Source organism: Lates calcarifer, linkage group LG10 (genome assembly GCF_001640805.2).
Source record: "Lates calcarifer isolate ASB-BC8 linkage group LG10, TLL_Latcal_v3, whole genome shotgun sequence".
Classification (NCBI taxonomy): domain Eukaryota; kingdom Metazoa; phylum Chordata; class Actinopteri; family Centropomidae; genus Lates; species Lates calcarifer.
Window position 1 is genome coordinate 13,818,516 of NC_066842.1, and position 18,944 is coordinate 13,837,459.

The 18,944-nt window shown below is 41.2% G+C and overlaps 1 protein-coding gene across 1 annotated transcript; it reads right to left on the minus strand.

The window, feature by feature from the left end:
• Positions 1-55: 55 nt before the first annotated feature.
• Positions 56-18,800, minus strand: LOC108875124 (anoctamin-1). The gene is made up of 27 exons (XM_051073400.1): positions 18,577-18,800; positions 14,761-14,995; positions 14,265-14,570; positions 12,515-12,610; positions 12,089-12,261; positions 11,665-11,719; positions 11,503-11,554; positions 11,306-11,361; positions 10,875-10,922; positions 10,481-10,545; positions 9,752-9,886; positions 9,480-9,640; positions 8,807-8,889; positions 7,512-7,586; positions 7,334-7,390; positions 6,701-6,775; positions 6,183-6,384; positions 5,821-5,932; positions 5,668-5,725; positions 5,467-5,567; positions 5,190-5,353; positions 4,929-5,081; positions 4,637-4,689; positions 3,528-3,706; positions 3,184-3,289; positions 1,844-2,429; positions 56-1,747 (listed from the first exon to the last, which is right to left on the minus strand). The coding sequence occupies exons 2-27, from the start codon at positions 14,887-14,889 to the stop codon at positions 1,062-1,064; spliced, it is 3,966 nt and encodes a 1,321-aa protein (XP_050929357.1). The 5' UTR covers positions 14,890-14,995; positions 18,577-18,800; the 3' UTR covers positions 56-1,061.
• Positions 18,801-18,944: the final 144 nt, after the last annotated feature.

Sequence of the window (18,944 nt, forward strand, 5' to 3'; positions counted from 1 at the left end):
CTGCTTAGTTTCTATGGGAAAAATTCAGTTTTCTGCAATTAATTACAACTGACAATATTTATGTATTTATTTATTTTTGAGACTTTGCAGGAGAGCCGCAAAACTGTCAGATTTCAAAACAAATACCAACACGCCACTGAGCATCCATGTTAAGACAGAGTGTTTCACCACCAGAGGGGGGCATCAGAGACAACATAATAGAGCCTCTCAATGTTGATACTGGCAGGTAGGGATTTACTAGTGACATGTTATGAAAGTTGTCGCTGTTGCTGCTATGTTTTGCAGCTTGTCATCTCTGAATAGCTGTATCTCTGGATATGTGATGTTACTTGTCACCTCTTATACATGAATATCTTTACCTCTCCTACACCCACAACAACTTTCATTTTCTCCTTTACTGTCAATGATCAAAGTCCTTGTGGCAAAGGTAACAAGACTGAAATGCAACACAACAGGCCACACCCCACATGGGGCCTTCAGGGTTCAGAAGGAAAAACAGATATCAAAAATATGTCCTTCTTTTATTGTAATTTTACATTTTTTATATATCAAAACCTCTAAAAATAAACAGTAGATCTACAAGCTGTTGATGCTAACTGTGCTGTATACATTTCCATCTTCCTCTGGTCTACAAGGCAGCACTGCTGCATGTGTGGGACTGAAAATTACAGAGGAGCAGTGGCTATTGAGCTGTGGCTGTGGGCAAAAACAAAACAGACAAAAAACCAACCAAAAAAAAAAAAAAAAGAATATAAAGAGTTCCCGTGTTTTGGACATGACAAGGAGAGTTTCAGAGCAGTCTTTCTCTGAATTGTCCAGCCCTTCCCTCATCTGGATCAGCCCACGAGCGGCATAAACATCTCTGTGACGATTAAGAGGATGAAAAGGAGGTTCAGTTGATCTGGATGGTCTTGCCTCAGACCCCAGGTATTATGTATGTAGATAGGGAGGACAGACGGAGAGGTAAGGCTCCAGGCACAGACAGGAGAGGCTAATCTGGATAGCCCTCCCCCCTCCCTCTGCCACCCTCTGTCCCTTTCCCTTCAGCCCTCAAGCTCTTCTCATACCGGGGTGTTGCGCTTCAGTTCGCTGGGGGAAGGAGGGATGCGGTCTCCCAGCTTTGTAAAGCTGGTGGAGTGGCTAGGCTTGGTGGAGCACTCCTCAGGACCGGGGGCTCTTTGTCGCGGAGGCAGGGTGGAGCACCGGGCTTTGTCCCTGGAGCGCGGCTGTTGGGGCGGGGGGCCTTTCAGCGCAAACAGTTCACTGGGGGCTTTGGGCTGCAGGGGCTCGGGGTTGACTGCTGGGGTCCCGTCCTGCACGGGATGTGGAGACGAAGGTGACATCGGTGTGTGGGGGGAGGAGAACGGGCTAGACGAGGTTGATAACGACGACCCCAGGGGAATCAGGGGAGTGAGCGTGGCTGCCTGCTGGAACCTTGTGAGGCTGGTGGAGTGACTGGGCCGAGGCAAGCTGTAACAAGCCTCGGCCCCTCTGTGGCGGGAAGGCAGGGTGGAGCAACGGGCCTTTGCCCTTGAGACTGGCTCTCTGGGTGGAGGAGCAATTAGCGAGAAGAGCCTAGTGTCAATATCTGATGTTGTAATTTCTGCTCTGGAGCCCTTCAGACTCTGGGTTGAGCCTCTCTTAGACGACGGATGAGACGGAGGCTGCTGTTCTTTCTGGTATTCCTGTTTGGAGCTTGAGCGGGGAAGCTCTGTAACCCCAGCAGTGCTCAACGAGGGTTCCTCGTCTGTACAAAAAAAACAGAAGACGACAAATTATTCACAAGACACAAATGAAACAAACTTGACTTGATCTTGAGCAATATATATGTTTATCCTCTCACCTAACAGGCCCAGCTCGCTCATGAAGGAGTCCAGATCAACATCAAAATTGTTCTCATCTGCCTTCACTTCATTTTCTTTCTCCTTCTTTTGTCCTCCATCCACATTTTCTTTTCCTCCCTCTTGCTCATTAACCCCTTTTCCACCCCCTTCGTTTATTTCTCCATCAATTTCCTTCTCTCCCCCTTCTACCTCTCCACTCTCATCTTCTCCTTCGCCATCTCGCTGCATCTCTCCATTTCCTTCGACTTCTTCCAACGTCTTCCCGACCTCTGGATCACTGTCGCCGGTTGCTCTCGGTTCATCAAAATTGACCTCAACCACTACTTCTTCTCCTTCTTCTTCTTCTTCTTTCTCCTCCTCCTCCACTTGCTGCTCCTCTGGTGGCGCCTCCACCACAATGTCTATGCTGGCAGGGAAGCAGGGGGTGGTGCGTTTCGGGGGACGAGATTTGGCACGTGCTTCCTGGTCCTGATTCAGCAGAAACTCCATCAGCATCATGTTCTCTTTCTTCAGCTGTTCTCGCAGAGACCGTGGTACGTCTGGGATCATCCATGCAACCAGCATGCTGAGGAACATGGCAAGATTCTGTGGGGAAAAAGAGAAAAGACAGTTGCAATATATAATTACATTCATAGGACAAAATATTTTGAGGTTTAACAGGTTCAATTAGAGGGTCATTGGTCTTTCTGATCCTCTAGTCTATAGGGAGACACCGCTCCGCTGGATTGGTATCGGGGCAATACTGACCTAATTAAGCTGATTGGGTTATCGGCCTGATGATACTGATCCCCATTCACGTTACGGCTTCACTTTGTCAGTGTCACCATTGATTCGTTTTCAACAGATACACTTTCTCAGTCACAGTGAGCTTCAGACCCAGTTTTTAGCGCCATAGCATCTCTGGCCTCATGTTACATAAAAATGATCCTGATTATCTATCCATCCATCCATTAGCTATACCACTTATCCTTTTGGCGGTCACTGCAGGGGGTGCTGGAGCCAATCCCAGCTGACTTTAGGCAAACTGGATGATTCTGGATACTGATTAATTCCACACAATAATGTATACTTTGGGGGGAGAGAAAGCATTGCTATCTGATCAGGAACTGGTAGGTGGAGTCTTCGGATACTGGGACAGAAATAGATCAGCGTATTCTCTCTAATGTGTGCTGTCACATGTGCCAGCAATAAAGACAGACAGTGGTAAAGAACGCATGAAGCAAGCTAGGGGTTTGTTTGTCAGGGCGAAAGCCACATAGCGAATGGGTGCAAAGGTGTTCAAGGAAGACTTGGACATCAGACATCAACAAAACCACAATTGTAAATATAGTTTTCATACCTGGAAGAATATTACAAAAGCCAGTTTTGCTGCCAGGACAGACCAGTACTGTTTAGAGAAGGTGTAGGCATCTGGAGCCCACGGTGGGTCTCTATAATCCTTGTACCTGTGAAACACAGACAGTGCAGGTATTTGCAGGAACGAGGGTTAGCAACATGAGCGTGATTAAAGAGCAGAAAATCTTAGAAAGATTTCCCTCAGTAAATCGCTGCTAAAAATGCCACATTTTACAGTTTTTGAAAACTCAAAACAAGTCTGCAAGTCTGCAAGTCAGAGTTAAGCTGCAGGGCTCAAGGATTTCCAAGAAAAGCTAGGTAGGCCAAGGTCGAGAGAGTCATTCTGACCTGCACATGGAGACTCCGGTGATGAGCGTGGAGGTGGGTGCAGTGCCCAGTGGGAAGTTGCTGACATTAAAGTAGGACAGCGAGTGCTCTGTGTAGCCATTCATGGTGCCATTTACACTGTACATGTACTGGTAAACCATTCGTGGAACAAACTCAGACGTAAAGGAGATGACAAATGCCTGTGAAGACAAACGCAGGATGTACCAGTTAGTCCTAGCACATCAAGTAATAGGCTAAAGCTCTATTCAGACAAAGTAACATCGATAACTTTATCTAGGTAATTCAAATATGATGCTGTCAATAATACTGTGATTTTTCACCAGCTCTGTTGCCTTACAGGTGTACTACTGAGAGATCAAACCAAAAAATCTAAAGATGGATTTTTGCTTGGTGTCATAATATTTATACTGAATTAATTATGGCATTAAGAGCTATTTCAATTTGTTACATTGTTGACTTGTTAATTCACATTTGACCCACGTGGGAGTTATTTTTCATACCCCTGAAGCCGCACATTATTGTGTTAAGTCTTGCTTCCTGTCAAAGCAATGCTTTAACATGTATTGGGTTTGTACCATGATTTTTTTTTCTCCTTTGTAGATTTCTGTAATTTAAATATATTATAATGTAATTATTATTTGTGAATTCAGTGTGCTAACTTATTTGCTAATTATAAATTGCACATGTTTTACATAACAAAAAACAGCTCGCTGTCCTAGCCAGATGACACTGTATGACTGAAAGCATATGGCAGCAATGGCCAAAAAGAAAAGGAAACAAAGCCAGCAAACATGACTGTAAATTCAATTATGTCAATTATTTCAAAAAACACTCGCTTTATGAGGACGCAAATACATTCAGCACATTTTTTTATATATCATGAATGCACATAATTTGTTTTCGTAAGAGAAACTAATGTACACTGAGCACATGATAAGGATCCACAGGCTCTTTAAAAAGCAAAGCAATGAAATGAAAAAAAAGTGTTGCAATGAAAATGAGATGAAACATCAATCTCATAAAGTAAATCGTTGTCACTTCCTAAGATCCTCCCTGCCAGAGGTCTCTCTCTCTCACACACACACACACACACACGCACACACACTTACATTGGTAATTACAGAGAACTTGCTGATTCCACAGAGAATGTTGTACCAAATCCCTGGAGAGAGCATGTGCATGAAAAGAGACAAAGAGGGGAAAAAGGGAAGCGTGTCCATCCACGAGTGCATGTGTGTATGGTGTGTGTGTTTGTGTAAGACAGACATTGAGACAAAGGGACAAAAATGACAGGGAGGAGTGGAGTAAAGGAAAAGAAAGTGATTAAAAGTTCCAGGATAGCTTATTTCACATTCACTCAGAGACTGTCAGAGCAGATGTGTTCTCATGAGTGATCTGTACCTATGTCTTTACACCTCACAGCATCGGGCCGCCGGATTTCAGTGACAAATTTTGCTGCATCCAGGCGAATCTCAATGACGTTGTTGAGCAGAGCGAACGCTGGTGCCAGCGGGAATGAGGCCACGAACAGAGACACAAACCCGTACTGGATAACTGTAAATACAAACATTAGCATGCACAGGTCATTAAAACAATACCGTGCGTGGTTGCAGTAATTACTGAGTGAATAAAAGAGTGAGCGAGAGACTAAAAGAGACTCACTCATTTCCATGTACTCTGGGGTGACGCCTTCAAAGGGCTCAAGGGTGAAATCTTTGTCAAATTGCTGTTTTGGTCTCCTCTCTTCTGTTTCATTCTCCTCGTCTTCTGCTGCTCTTTTCTTTCCTTTTTGTTCCTGTATAGTTCTGTACATCTTTTTCAGCTTACTGAGAAAAAAAGGAACATAAATGAGGACATAGTCAGAGCAAAGACGTCACAGTGAAAATCTACTAAATGAAACAAGGAACGTTAAACAAAGAGAAATAAATAAATAACATACGGTATGAGAATCTCAAACACATTGTTCTGGATGAGCTGTTTCCCGAGCATGATCATACTGAGCTGGATGCAAAGTTCGATGAGGCAGCCTGGAGGAGCACACTGTGGGTCGCAAAACACACGTTTAGTCAAGACACAGATACACACACAGTATACACACACACATTCGTATAATAATGAACATGTGTGCAACTGAACCTACTTCCTCCATGCGATAGTCTCCAAAGACGTAAACATAATCGCCAGGCCGCCCAGCAAACCTGTAGGAATGAGAAGTCATGTGATAAGGAATATAGGCAAAGAATGGTGAGAGATGAGTGAGGAAAGCAAAACGGGGGGGGGGGGGGCTACACACCTGCCCTTGAAGAAGGCCACATAGAAAATGGGTGCAAAGGCGTTCATAGATTTGAGAAAGAAAGACTTGAAGATCAGCCTCTCTTCAAACTCTTCCTTTGTCTTAGGGAGTTCTGTTGGAGAGGAAACATCATCAGTCATCAGTGGCCTGCTGAAATAACCTGTGTTGTACATACAGACATTGCATGTATACAGGCAAACTAAAAATGAACTTAACTGCAACGTAACACACAGTAGGGTGATCCTGTCCAAAAAAACCTATGCTCAGTGCTCAGCCAGTTCAATATTTGTTCTAGCTAACGCAGTGATCTATAAGACTTCCAAAATGAATGCTTTGCTTTGTTGCAAAATTAGATACAATACCCAGCTCAGTCAGCCACACGGCGATTGCTCCGTAAACCTCCTCCAGCACCAGAACGACCAGCATGTTGAGGATGATGCCCGTGGTTGTGACGGTCATCCTCACGCTGGCCTTGGCTTCGGGATCGGGGTTCATGGACCACACACTTAACATGCAGATGCGGTAAACTGCCACGCCGAACACTGCCGAGAAGGTCACGAAGATCTGAACGCACACAGGGCACATGCACACGACATTACATGAGAGTAATAAATTAGGTGTTTACACTGAAGACTGATGTATAATTTGATATTATTTGGGAAATAGTGAGGAAATCATGTAGATTATCTATGTATGTAAACTGACAAATATTATGAGGATAGATTATTTCTGTTAATTGCCTGATAACTGCATAGAAATAACAACAATCATGGAATATTGTGTACTGTGAAAGCATTATAAGATTAACAAGTGGATCAACATGGAGACTAGAGTGGTGGTTAGAAAAGTGAGAGCATGAACAGAGTATAAATTCCTGTACCAGTAGTAGTAAGGTGGACACATTGATGAGGTAACCTGACAGGTGATCCTCAATATCCAGAGACTCTGGCTCTTGCTGTTAAGACAAAATATGCATATTAGTTGGGTACATAGAGAAAAAAGATAGACATACTAATATATGCTATAGTCCATGTGCACTATGTAATGCACAGTAATGCTGAGCACATGTTCTGCACACACACATTATGTTTTCTGTCTGGCAGGTGCATGTTTGCCATCTGAAAGGACAGAAATCCCCTCCCCTTCTTCCTCTCCCTCCTCCCTTTTCTCTGTCCATCAGTAATCTGGGCTAATCTCAGGCAGGTAAGCAGCTTTGGACTCAACCACCCAGAGCAGGTGAAGGGGGTTTCCTTTTTATGCACCTTCAAAAACTCACACACTCTGAGTTATTTTATTATAACTTCACTGCAGATGCAAAGCCCAAGTGGACTGCAATATTTTGCTTGTATTGCACCATTTTATTTGCCTTGATTGAGTGTTGTGTAACTGAAGAAGCGAGATTCGTGTTAGCAGACACCGTGAGTTTAAATCACCTCAGTGTGACAGCTCTGCCCTCTCCCCCCTGCTACTCTGTCCACCTAATGTCCTATCACACAGAGCATTGCAGCGATACCTGGGACGTTAGCATCTGGTCTGTTTCTCCATCTGCACCATCTCCAGACTGAGTCAACTGCAGCAGAGTGAGAAAAACGTATCTGTAAAAACTTATCATTTTAACTATGTGTGAGGTTTGTGCCACAAGTTAAAAATTGTATCCGAAACACACAAAAACAAACACTCAGTTACTCTACCTTCTTCTTAGACTGTGCTTTCATCTTTGCTTTTTTCTCCTGTAGAGCCTCTTCATATTCAGGCCTCAGCTCCTCCTGCAATAAACAAAGACAGATGTTAAAGCACATGATAAGTGAGAAATATATCACCCTTATACCACACTAGTTTTGATGTAGCTATTCACAACTTTGCAGTATGGTAGCTTGGGTAACTTACAGCTACAGAAAGTACTCCTGCATGAACTTAAAGCTACAGATTCACACTACATAGCCATATTCTCTGACATATCTGCAGCTTTAAGCCCACAGTAGGACATGTTCTAGGTTTCACCTCAAAGTATGACGCTGCTTGGCAATGATTTTGACTTTAAAATCCAATCAACATGAAACCGACTTTGATTGGATTTTCTGTGCAAACACATTAAACAGTTGCTTTTCCCTGTTTTCGGATTAGAAGACAAAATTCACCATAGTTCAGATTTAACAATTTAACAATTGAAAATATGTTACACTAATACAAAGTGAAGAGAAAATACAAACAAATTGCTGATTAAGAATATGCTGATTACATCTTATTGCCACAAAGGAATTTATAGCAGAAAAATAATTAAAAACTAAAACTGCAGGATATTTGTTTTAAATGACTATTTTAATTGTTTTGGATTATTGGTTTTTATTGTCCTATTTTCAACTGATTATAAATATTCCAATAAACATCAACACATTTTTTTTTTATATATATAAAAAACTACTACAGCTTCAACCAGATTTTGATTAAATTCAGTGTCATTACATTTAATGACTAAAGAAAGCCCACCTGGACTCGCTCCTTCAGGCAGCAGATAAAAAGATAAAGACAAAAGATAAAGAGAAACAGTTGTATTAGGTCTGTATCTTGCAACCCTGTTATGACCCTGCTGCATCATCTTATTTAGGAAGCACGCTGAATTAAGAGCAGACCAATCCCATTACAGCCCTTTACAGGGTAAGGAGGAGTTAAAGCATGTATACATGGGTGGCCATGTGTATTTGTGTATGTGTATGTGTGTGTGTGGGGGGGGCACTGTTTTGACACAAATAATTATCTGTATGGCAAATCTCAACTGATCTCTGTCGTCATGATTGACACAGGTGAAGAGGTTAATGCTCTCACCCTGACTGACTTGGCACTTTAACAAAACTGGACTTGTGGAAATGGAAAGTGAAGAAGAGACTGACATTATATAATAAGATAGTAAAGATAGTAAAGACTCTGACTGTGAAGTCTCCTCTAAAGTATATGCATGTATGCGCGTGTTTCTTCTCATTTTTCATACTTCCTCATCCTCCAAGCTCGTCAGGTCCCATGTGTGTTTCAGACACATCTGTCGCCTCTTCCAGTGCTCAAGGAAACAGGCAGCTACAAGAAGACACACACACACAGAGAATGTTGAGAATCACCAGCATAGAAAGACCCATACATTTGAAACAACATAGAACAATGCAGAATGAAAGTTTTATACTGTACAATAACATTTTAGCAAAGAGAGAAAAAGGAACTTGCAGAATTAGCTTGTTGCTATAAATCTGTTGTCCTTCTCAGACAGAGGACAGAGTAATTTCTCCATCATTACAGCAATAAAAAAATCAATATACTGTAAATCCCAACAAGACTGTTGCCATTTGAAGTAATAATGCCATGCAGGACTTATACTCAGCACTATGTCCAGCACTAGAGCTACAAATTTGAGGACTGACTTGTATTTATGCATGACTGTTACAAATGTAATGATTTTAAGTAGATTTTTTCTTCTGCTGTCTGACCAGGGCAACTCAATAAGGGCAAGTTAACTATGTAAATGTGTCTATCCTAGTTAAATACAGACAGAATGAATTCAAACAGACGCAATCAAACCAAATCTCATTCAGCCTGTCAGAGTCCAGGAGCTGGTGTACTTAAATACCCCTGCTGCATCATTATCAGGAAAGTGTATCAGAATGCATAGTTACCCCACAGAGACATGAAAATAGCAAACAGGACAGTAGCTCCGTTGTCAAACAGGTACGAGGTTCGGGCCAGTGAGCACACCGAACTCAGACGCCAATAGTCACACACTCCGTCACACAGCGGACACATGGTGATGTTCAGGTTGTCATCACATGTCTCCTGACTAAATTAAATAAAACAACACAAAGAGAATTATTTAATGTTATTGCATGTGTGGTTGAATTTAATGCACTTTTAATGAGCATGCTAACTTCAAAAAGAGTTGTCTGCCTACCTTGGCACATTGGCATCCACAGTGAATATGCCATACAGGAAGACAATGATGCCCAGTACAGAGGGAGGGATGAGGAGCTGAGTATAAACACCCAGCCAGGCAAAATACAACCCAATCTGCTCTCCAAAGTATTTCCTGTTAAAATAAAGGCAAGCTGTCAACTAGTTGCCTGGGTTTGCATGTTTACAGATTTACATTTTTGCTCTGTTATCCTGACACTGTGTGTCCTGTCCTTGATAAGCTCTCTCCAAAGTAGTGGCTTCATTTCCATGAAATCTGCTGCATAATTTGAGGCTCAGAGAATAAACTAAAACAGGAATGTCTAAAGGTCGGACTGTCATTCAATTTACTGAGCACTTTCACGCTCCTCAGAGTACACATCATTGCCATTTTAAACACTTAAACACTAAGAGCTTTCAATCTTGAACCACTCTCAGGTCAAAATGTCAAATTTACACATAAGGAATCATTAATCTAATATAAAAGACTTCCCTGAAATTTACTTGGCACACTGTGGAGCCTGAGAGAGTGATTACTTTTCATTTTGATAACCCCATGGCCATGGCTGTTTCTCTAGCACCATCATTAGGATGAACTTACATACTTAGCTCCACTTGAACAGCAAAATGATCTGACCATCTGACAGTTTTGTATTAGCAGCTATACTGAACAGCTCAGTCTCAACCTACAGCTGAACTCTGATTTGTGTTTGCACTGACTGCTCAGCACCTGATCAGGTCCACAGGCTGGTATTTATGCATGACTCCATAGTTAGCCCATTCTTCATGCAGGAGCTGAAGGAAACCAGAGCAGATGACAATAACAGTTAATGATAAAATAATAATGTATGTAAGAACACCATAGTAACCAGTTTATACTAAAGAATCAAACATGTCTGCTGTATTTGTGACAGGTCTGAGATTTGATTCCTAAAAAAACAAACAGATACTACAAGATGAAAATCACTTGTTAAATCAGGGCATTAATCAGACTTTTATTAGAGAAGTCTGTTCCTCTATCAGGAGGCATTAATAGCATCATCTCTAGTGACTTTGCTAATAGTAGTAGAAGGGTTGTTTGCAAACATTTTGCCAATCACATTTGTCAAGATCACTCAACTCACCTGTCTGTCATTTCGCTGATCTTTTTGACCTCTCCTTGTGAATGACCCCTAAAGAAAAAAGTGACCAGCTCTTTATATGAGATAGATTGTCTACAGTATGTCATATTTTATACATGGACATAATTGGAGATAAGAGTTTGGAATAGTATGTTTCTATTAGAATTGTTCAGATACTCCTGTTTCTCCTATTTATCTCCATAAAAGTCCAAGCTGAAAATATACTAACTAACCTGTCCTATATGATACAATAAAGGTCCTTATGTACAGAATATGAAACAAAAAAAATCCTTAACAAATGCACCTTCCAAAGATATATATACATATATATATATATATATATATATATATATATATATATATATGTATTTAGAGTTTCTGAGCCAAAACACTGCCACAGTGCCCAGTGAAGCTTCTATTCTTGATAGACTTACATCATGCAGAGGGAAGGCAGAGTCGTAGACACCCCGAGCCAATAATGAGCTGATGCCTTTTGACACAAAGAGGGATTGCAATAGAGTGTCATGGACACAGTCAGTTTTGCAACCGCTAGCATATGGACTGCATAAAATCAGACTGACAGCATGCATGTCAACACTACAGAATCAAAAAAAAGAACAAAATCACTCACCAGTGGTTTGGCAAGTTTGTGTGCAGGTAGTGCGTGAGATAATCTCAGCCACCTAGAAGCAAACGTAGCATAGCACAAATGTCATGTGAGGTCAAATGTATAGTACATACAAAACATATAAAATCTATAAAAAAATGAGAAGGTATGTGTTTCTGGACTCACTATTCTGCTGCGTGTTGCATTATCAAATACGGTTTCTGTTGACTTGATGTCATACCTGCAGGAAATGACAGTCGCAGAACAAATGCCAATGTTAACAATGGACCTGTTCACCAAACTTTAATTAATGTGTCCTGAGAACAGTGTTCACACCCGCACCATTAGCAACTCTCAGTTTCTTTTGTTTTTATGTCCCAGCAGCACACAGATTATAAAATTCCCTTTCAATAGTATGAATAATAAAAGTTTAGTTTAAGTGAGAGCTGCACCACGTTATAACAAGAATGATAAAAACACAAAGCCGGCTGGTGATTAAGAATTAGGGTGTTATCTAAATCACTGACTGTGACTGAACTAAAACACGAGCGTATTTTGATACCATTCCACGACATGTGCGCATGCTGAGTGTGACAGAGCAGGTACTCACAGGTGGAGCTTGTCTCTGATAAAAGGGTGTTTGAGGGTTTTGAAATGGGTGCGTGTCTGTGAGTCTTTGTGGATGTCAAAGTCGGGGACATCCGGCTGAAACGGCGTGTTGACCTTGGTCATGATGGAATCCCATACCCCAGCGATGCCCGTCCGTTTCCGCAACTCACACTTCTGCTCATTGAAAACATACATGAAAAGTGTTTTTGATAACATCTACTCAGTTACACTATGTTATGCCTACTATACTACACATATCTGTCTTGTCACTCTTCATGTCACAATCTACAGCACAACTCCTCAGTCCAAAAACTGATTGATTATGATGTGTACCCAAAATTTATCCTCTGCAAATGGTCAAAAAATGCTTTATAAAACTATAATATCAATGACTAAAGTGTTCAAATGAGTGGATCCAACTACTGACCTTTTTCACAGCAACTTTGATCTTCTGAAGTTCTGCTTCTCGGCTGAGTATTGGCCATGGGATGTGGAGCCGAATAAACCCTATGCCGTTTGACCTCTGCACATAAACACACAGATAAACACATAAGAAATATGACAAACATAAGACACATTACATAACAAACATTACATACATTGCTCCATCACATCAGCCATTGCATACATGTCAAATTGGATTTGAATAATGACTGAAACCAATATGTTTCAAAGTTATTACCACAGGGCTAAGTTAAAAACTGTGTATCTGAATCCTCCACTCTCCTCATCTTTGCATTTAATTGCTCCCACTACATGTTCTGAAGTGGCCGGATGGGCCTTCTCTGAACCTGTCGGTATGCTACTTTGTGTTAAAATGAGGCTGTTTTTGCAGAAAATCCCATTGTTCTGGCGCCTGGAACCTCCCAATCCTGCAAAAATATAGAAAATGGGTGCAATAAATCATTAACTGCTGGAATAGGTGCCTGAAAGCCACCATTGTGTAGCAAATTATCAATTTTGATTATGTGAAAGGTGACAAGCTATAACTGAGCCTGTGGACCGCTGAATTACAACCTGTCTGTGTGATTACTGTAATGACCTCAGTGCAGGGCAGATACAACTGCACGGGCTCCAACAGCGCCTGCAGGCAACCCTGATGTTGTGTTCAGCATTTTTTCTGTTATCAGCAATTCTGTTACAGAGATTAAAGTCACCAGACTCTGCACTGCTGTCAAACTACTGATTAGAAATGATTAATATGTTTATATCAAAATTAAGGAAAGTAAAAATAAATACAAAATAACTGGAGGATCATTTCTAGAAGGTGAATTTTGATTTAAAGCTGCTAGCTTTACCACAGCGAGGAAGATCATTTCCACAGTTTGGCTGCAAAATAAAATTATGCAAAATAATTTGCACCTTTATGAGGAAAAACCAGTGTCGAACGCACTCATGTTGTAGCCTAAACAAACAACACAGCTGCGCATACTCATTCCCTGAATCACAGCACTACATTTTCAAATTAATATTCCACTGTTTAGCTCTCAAAACGTCAGCCTGCTCATATTTGACTGTTACAGATACACGCACAGTGACCATTGAGCACATCCCTCTTCCCATTCAGTCAAAATGAAGCCCCCCCATATACATTCATGTGCTAGCACACACACGTCCGAGTAGTGGATCACTCACTCTCTAATAAGGCCCTATAATCTGGCCTTTGGCTTCACACTTACGGTCAGCGGTCTTAATCCTCAACCAAAACAGCAGCTGATTTAACACGCAAGCATTTCACTACCACATACGCACAGACACGAATACACACACACACAGACACACACAAAATATTCACACACATGCATACACACATATAGAGTACAAAAAAACCCAACAAAAAAAACCCAAACACACACTCATGAACATACTGAGCAGTATATTACATGAGACGTGCAACAGACTTCTCAGTGTTATTATTACTGTTGTTATTCTTATGATCATACTGTCCTATAATATGCCTCTGATATTAAGAAGTTCTTTCTTTAATTAGAGTGCAGGCATGTCCTCCAGCTGCAAGGGACAGGCTGAATCTTATCCTCAACCGGTTTGGCAGCCATCCAATCAGGGGATTTGAGGTCAAATCACTTCAGGAGGCCTCTGACCCATAAATGCCTATAGAGTGTGCAGCAGATGAAAAAATAATCATGGTAAAAGCACAGTTAAAGCCAGATACACACCTCTTTATCACGCTCTATCTGTAGTCCAGCTTCAAGCAGTCCTGCCTCAAACTCCTCCCTCATCACGGCCTTCTCCGCGTCAGACAGCTTTGGTTCCTCAACATCTCCTGCAGGTGCACCTGCCTCCCCGGACTCCGGCTCCGTTTCCCAGTTGCCCGGTATCGGTATTGGAATACTCCCATTGGATGTAATGGAGAGGCGTGGCTTGGATGCTCGCCTTTTTTTGTATTTGTAGCAAAGGACATAGTCCACTTTTCTCTTGCCATCAGCAAAAAAAAGCCCAGGGCCTAGTTCAATGCCGGACTCCTGACAAACACACACAGGTAGCGAATGAGCTGTGAAGAGGGTTACAAGTAAGGAATAACAGGGAGTGCTGCAGTGAAAGAGCATGACAAATAGGCAAAGCTCCATGTGTGTTGGCTCAGAGAGGGGAAATCTGTGCTACAGGATGTTAAAGCCAAAGGATGTGAGTGTTTACAACCACAGGAGACCATACCGGAAGAGGAGGCTCGTCATTGTCGGGGGGGTTGATGGGGCCTCCATTGGCGGCGTCGAGCCCAAGCCCGGACAGTGATCGGGCCAACGAAACAAGCTTCAACGAGTGAACTGACGACGACTCACTCATTTCTGTGGTGACAGGTATACGCTCTTTTCCGTTTCATCCCTCTGTTAGTACACGAAAAGAGAAACAGGAGTTGAGTATCCAGAGGGTGGGATGACCTGGCAGTCAACTGTACGGAAAAAAAAAAAAAAAAAACAAGTTTCCATTAACGGCAGAGCCATTTCTCCCAGGGACAGCATAATATTTTTAGCACCTCAGTTCAAGATTCTTTTGGCTTGTGAGCCATTAAAGCAAATCAATATCTTATTACATCCATCATTACTGGTTTCATTGGCCTGAAATGTAGAATTATCCAATAATTCAGTAAACAGTAGAGCAAATTTTAAAAACATAAAAATAATTCTGTGTAGCAGAATTTCTGGTCAATATGGAATTAATACCATTCCCATTCCCATTAATGCCATTTGGAAAATGTATGGACAATCTAAATGCCTTCTTATTACTAACTGGTTTCATCATAATGTCAGTCATTATGAAATTATGACATGTCATGTCAGTTACTGTACATTTCCTAATTAAGAGATCCACATAAAGTTAATTCAGAAAATATATTTTTATACAATAAATTATTATGCAATTATATATATTTTTATTTTGCTTAGCTCATAAATCTATTATCTATATAATTATGTTATAAGTCTATTTGTGTGTGTGTGTGTGTGTGTGTGTGTGTGTGTGTGTGTGTGTGTGCGCGTATCTATAGACCCCTCAGCATTATCTTGCGAACCCTCATGGGGGTCCCAATCCCAGTTTGGGAGCCAATTATTTTTCCTTATAAAATACAGTTAATATTCAAATTATCATACAAATGTCATTTTCTTTGAATGAACTGTTTTCTTTAATTCTAAGGAGTCACTGATTTAGATGTGTTGAGCCAAAAATATCCATCATTGATTGATTTTAGGTCTGTTTCGCTGTCAAATTTCTGAAAAATCACAGAGTAATGTCTGTTTTAGGCCGACAGATCAAATCTAAGCCAAAGTTAAGCTGTCTCGTCTCTTTTTTACCCAATTGAAGCTGTAGGGCTCAGATTAAGCTCACACTGCAATCCGTGTGGCACAGTTTACAATCTGCTTGGGTAATTTGGTCACTTGGTTCATTCTTTGGAGATGAAGTGTTTCGAGACAAATGAGTATTTAAGTCTCACACTACTAGAAGCACATGTATGTCCCTTGGCTTCCATCAACGTAGAATATAACACTTGTTTTTAAGTATAAAAGCCCAAAATGACACAGCTGACCTTCCTAATATTTCCAGTTCAGACTCTCAACTGTTCATCAATCTCAGAAACATCAAAATAGATAACAGTGCTGGTAACAGTGTACATAGATTTTAGGATTTCAAGTTAACATTGTGAGTCCTGATGAATCTGTGCACTAGTTTTGTGTTTGCTGCATCACTTAGGTGATTGGGTGGTAAGAACTGAAGATATCTGACACCTGTAATTACATTAGACATGTTCAACAATTATGTAATTAACCATTGATTACAGGTGTTAAACAGATTCATTCAACTTTATGTGTCATTGTGTGGTAAAGAGTGACAGGACTGCATGCAACAATCGCCTGAGACACTGGGGGGGAAAGCCATGAGACATGCAAATAAGCCAACAGACAACCAAACAGCATACTCATAACACACACAGAGGCCTTCAGCAGTCAATCCCCTTACACGTATGCACACACATCATCCACGATAATCCCACTTTGCCATGTGTTAGCAAACACAGAGCCGAGATGGAAATGGAGAATATGCCCCTTCGGGTTTCAGTTTCATGTAATTTTTTAATCCTTTAGGACACTAATATATTTAGATCAGTGGTTCCTGGTGTTTTGGCATGGGACCACCTTGGAACAAGGCGATATCCACTTGGGATCCATCATCACACATTAGGGACCTCTTGTAGACAAAAGCTGTGAGCAGTTCAACCAAATCAGACGTTATCAGATTGTTTGATTTGAATGATTTTTAAAAACCCAAAGAGATAAAAGTGACAGTTATTTCACAGAAAAGAAGAAATTTTAGATAAAATTCAGAAAAATATATTTTCCTTTTCTGTGATTGCTCAGGTTGATCCTTGGACACACGATGACAACGTTGTAGATGTGTTTCACAGTTAGTTCTCCACAGGTGCCTCTGTGGTTGTTTTTGGAGACACACAAAGAGGTCTGAGTTTGTTTATCTCATAAGCCACATGTTCCATGTGTGCTGCATTAGTCATTTGGCTCATTAGCAATGACACCTTTTCCCCCAATGGCTGGTACTCCTGCAGTTTCCAAGAATGTTTATACTGCTCATGATAATCAATATGCATGAGCACTTTAATTAAGCATCTACCAGAGCATCAGTGACAGATCACCATGCCTTGAAGATTCTTTCCTTATTCTTAATATTCAATCTGTATACAGAGAAAACTGAGGACATACATCATATATTTTCGGACCTGAAAAGTGGTTTTGGAACTATTTTGGGAACTCATAATTCTTTATGCTTTTTTTTTTTTTTTTATCTCAATACTATCTACACTGTTTTACAGCATGTAACAGTTGTCTTTATGCTGCCCCCTTGGCCAGGTTTATTTTGAAAAAAAAACAAACAAAAAAACAACAACTTTAATCTCAACAACACCTCTGCCTTGTTAAAACAATTTAAAAGACTATATCAGTAACATCAGTGTTTTTATTTTATTTATTTTTTAGAGAAATGTTTTCCTTAAGAAAGGAGAAAATGATCATTACAGTGCATTAAACCTCTGTCAATAGCATACCGTCCAATGTAGTGACCATATACAAAGAAAGTCACCATCATACCTTTTGTATTTACCTAAAGGCCTAAATCTTTTTTGTGGTATATTTGTGTATCCTCCTTGCCTTTTCACTCTGGAGTAGAAACAAGAGGAGTGCAAATGAGTGTGCGTCTCAGCGCGAGGCTTAAAGGTTTGTAAGCTTGCTGACAGCTCAACAGCAGAGGCTGGAGGGTCAGCTGCACCCTCACTCCAACATTAACGGGGCAGAGGGCAGCAGGGGAGCGATCTAATACTGTCTCTCCTGAAATACAGCAGATTATACATCGCTAATTTTAACAGCTGCTTGCTTCCTTTCTAATGCCACAACGGGAAACGTACAACTCAAACAAACACATACAAACAAACAACGTCAAGTTTGAAATTCTGCGAATAATCCAACGAACTTGCTCCAAAACTTTCACTTGTCTCTAAGCTTTCATATTTTTTTTTAAATAAATATATAAAGGTTACCTCAAAAACACCAACAGCACTGCATCAGACTAATTCATATCCATTCTGACTAATTAATCCCCGGGCAGTTGTCAGGAGCTGCTTATTTGACAAATATGTGTTTAATTAAACGCTGGTGAGCGCAACAGTTGTGCGCACGCAGATGGTCGGATGGAAAAACAGCATCATCACCCTGACACGCACCGCTGCAGTCACAGGGGGGTTTTAAAAAAAAATTAAAGCAACATTCAAAGTCGAGATTTGTTTATGAAGTGTCGCACGCGCACGCGGCTCCGCTTCAAATAAATGAGCACAAAAGTGCAACAAGACGCCGCCGAAGTCGACAGCAGGGAACATAAACAACACAGAAAGTGATAAAGGTAAAGTACGCAGGGTTTTTTTTAAATCACTATTATTAAACTTCACACTGAAGAAAAGTGAAAAAGTGGACTCACCAGTGCTCGTGGAGGATCAGTTCTTCGCTATGGAGATGGATGATAAGACGCGCGAGGTGCACAGCCTGGCGAGGGGCTGAGATGGTGGACAATCCGCGCGCGCTCCCGGAAACCCCTGGCTTAACACGCGCGCGCACGGGGCGGCTAATTCCCCTGACCGTTCCATACGGGAGGGAAGAAAGGTGTGATGCATATTACTGCTGCAAGAGGTGTGCGTGTGCGTGTGTGTGTGTGCGTATGTTTGTGCAAGAGCTTACAGTGACTAGACTTGAGAGTGAATCTCGCCTACCCTCTGCAGGCGCACACCTCAGGTGACACAAATGAATAAATGCTTACACTCCATTGCTGGCATTTTTGTGTGTTTACTA